The sequence below is a fragment of the Penaeus chinensis genome, chromosome 16, assembly GCF_019202785.1.
Source record: "Penaeus chinensis breed Huanghai No. 1 chromosome 16, ASM1920278v2, whole genome shotgun sequence".
NCBI classification, from domain to species: Eukaryota; Metazoa; Arthropoda; class Malacostraca; order Decapoda; family Penaeidae; genus Penaeus; species Penaeus chinensis.
In genome coordinates, this window is record NC_061834.1 from 12,445,818 (window position 1) to 12,448,317 (window position 2,500).

Sequence of the window (2,500 nt, forward strand, 5' to 3'; positions counted from 1 at the left end):
GAGAGGAATGCATCAAAATCGCGATTAGGATTAATTTGGAAATGACGCCCAACACCTATTTCCAAGTGAAAACTATGTTTTTCTGAAAGCTCTCATTCTGTTTTGAACAAATCTAACACTCATTTCCTTTGCAAATGAAGCACAGCTATGATATCAGCCCAGGATGGAGGGCATGGAAAACTGAGGGGTAAAAGCAAATGATTGAACTAAAGCTTTCAGTAATTCAGTTAGTGTGAAGCATATAATAAATAGGGGGCTTCACCACCTAACCTCCTTGTATGTTCCTGCAGGATAGAGCCCATGCAAATATCTGAATCCTGTACTGATAATTTCTTATCTTGACAAATAAATCCTCAATAAGTTGTTAGAATCCTCGTTTTTGCTTTTCACAGGAACTGTGACACTGTTCTTTTTTGTTAGGCTGTGGCTACATTTACAGTATTGTAATGCAATGTCTAGTGACAATTTTTCGAGGAGTTCTGGTTGCATGTGTGTAGTGTGGAATTTTCAAACTGTACTGCTGTAATCACAGCACTAAATCAATCAGTATATCATTTAATTGTTGGGGCTGTGCCTGGGCGACCCTCCGCCTGGGGAATGCTTCCTTCCAACCCCTGCCCAGGAAAACAAAGAATCCTCCATATATTCACGGCAGGAAGGAGCTTTGCATAGAATCAGCACCAGGGACCAATAATTCAAAACTTCAGCAAAACCAAATAAACCAGAAAAAAACAAAAAAACAATACTCTCTGAATGGGTTTTAAATTCTTAATAATAATAAGAGAGACACATCAAGATGGTGTTCAAGTGCCATGTACCAGCCTCGAGCTCAGACATTTCACGATAATCTAAAACACTTTCAGGCTGTTCAGGCTGCTCTCTGATTTCTCTCTCTCTCTATGATTATAGCTATAGTATCAGGTTTTAGTACTGTATGTACTTTAAAATTTAAAGTCTACTTAGATCACATATAGTACAAACATATAGTTCTTCTTAATCTATACATGCATAATTTTCAGAACTTAAATGAATATTTCCAATAACAAAAATAGTACATATTGTTTTCTTTATTAAAATATCAATTATACAACCTTAATATAACAGTACCATTAAAATATAACAGTGTACCCTTTAAATAAAAAAATGTATGGGGGGGGGGATAACAAAAAAAAAACGTATATTTTGTAGGGTAAACTATTATATTTTACATTTTGCTATATAGACTTTATGTAAAACTAATAAAATAAGGTATCATCTTTCTAGTAAAATAATTAAGTACTTTTATCTTACATAGCTAAAGACAAAAACTGAGGTATACATAAGTAATACACATGCATAAAGACCAAGTGAGGTATACACAGGGTGGTTTCTAGACGATTTTTTGGGTCGTTCCAACTTCACATCCCTTGTGCTCATTACACTCGCAAAATAGCAAAATCTCTCTCTTGCTCAATAACCTCAACGGAAGTGTAATACTCTAAATTAGGGAGCGTTCATCGCCATTAAAAGGTCTTGTAACAACCTTGAGCTGCAACTTTGAAAGCCTCAACAGCAAACCTCAGCCGGGCCTTTTGAGGGGGTTTTAACGCAATAATATGGCTATTCCTTAACACCTATGGCTATTAGTCTCTCTTCATGAACTAATCAATTCCATGGAGGCAACATCCGTTGAAATTACAACCATAAAAGGTGATTCTCACCCGGTGTTGATAATCATGCTGAAGGAGTGTTTCTCTCGGTCCTTCGCGATTCACAACGAAATGGGAACACTTCGTAGTGACATGTTTTATATCGTACCTGGGATAACCAATTCAGCAGTTATGACAATGCACATATCTCTATCTTTAATTATTCATTTGTTCCTTTTATTTTACTTACCCCAAATTTCCGAATCGCAAAGCTAAGTGGCGAAGGCGCGATTTTTGAATATGAATATGGAGTGTTTTGCAACCATATGCTCTAAGTCAGTGAACTTTTACCATGAATGCCAATACCTGAAAGTGGAACGAACCATAGTTTGATCTAGGATAAAATTAATGCTATGAATCAATAAATGAACATAAATAAACACCATAAAAATAACTATATCACTGGTCGGGGCTGGATCAGAAGAAGTCAATGGATCACTTTTATCAATAAACTATGAATAAAAAAGCCAATCGCGCGCGCGCGTGTATGTAGACACATGTATATATAGAAATATATATACATATATATACATACATATATATACATACATACATACACATACATACATACATACACACACACACACACACACACACACATATATATATACAGGGCCGGATTATCCTTTAGGTTAGTATAGGCTGCAGCTTAGGGCCCCTCAAGCTTGGGGGCCCCAAGCTTGAGGGGCCCTGCTAGAAGATTTTCAAATATAATTTTTTTGTTTAAATGAGAATAAAAAAATAATATTTTGCATTGCTGAATAATTCATTTTACTTAAAATAAAATTTCAACTTTACAAAAGGAGGCCCAG

The 2,500-nt window shown here is 35.7% G+C and overlaps 1 protein-coding gene across 1 annotated transcript in view; it reads right to left on the reverse strand.

Moving 5' to 3' along the window:
- Nucleotides 1-1,741, reverse strand: part of LOC125033444 (hydroxysteroid dehydrogenase-like protein 2) — a 16,268-nt gene extending 14,527 nt beyond the window's left edge. Inside the window, exon 1 of the mRNA XM_047624955.1 lies at nucleotides 1,701-1,741. Within this exon, the coding sequence (XP_047480911.1) occupies nucleotides 1,701-1,717 (17 nt within the window). The 5' untranslated portion in view covers nucleotides 1,718-1,741. The remainder of the gene's footprint in view (nucleotides 1-1,700) is intronic.
- Nucleotides 1,742-2,500: the final 759 nt, after the last annotated feature.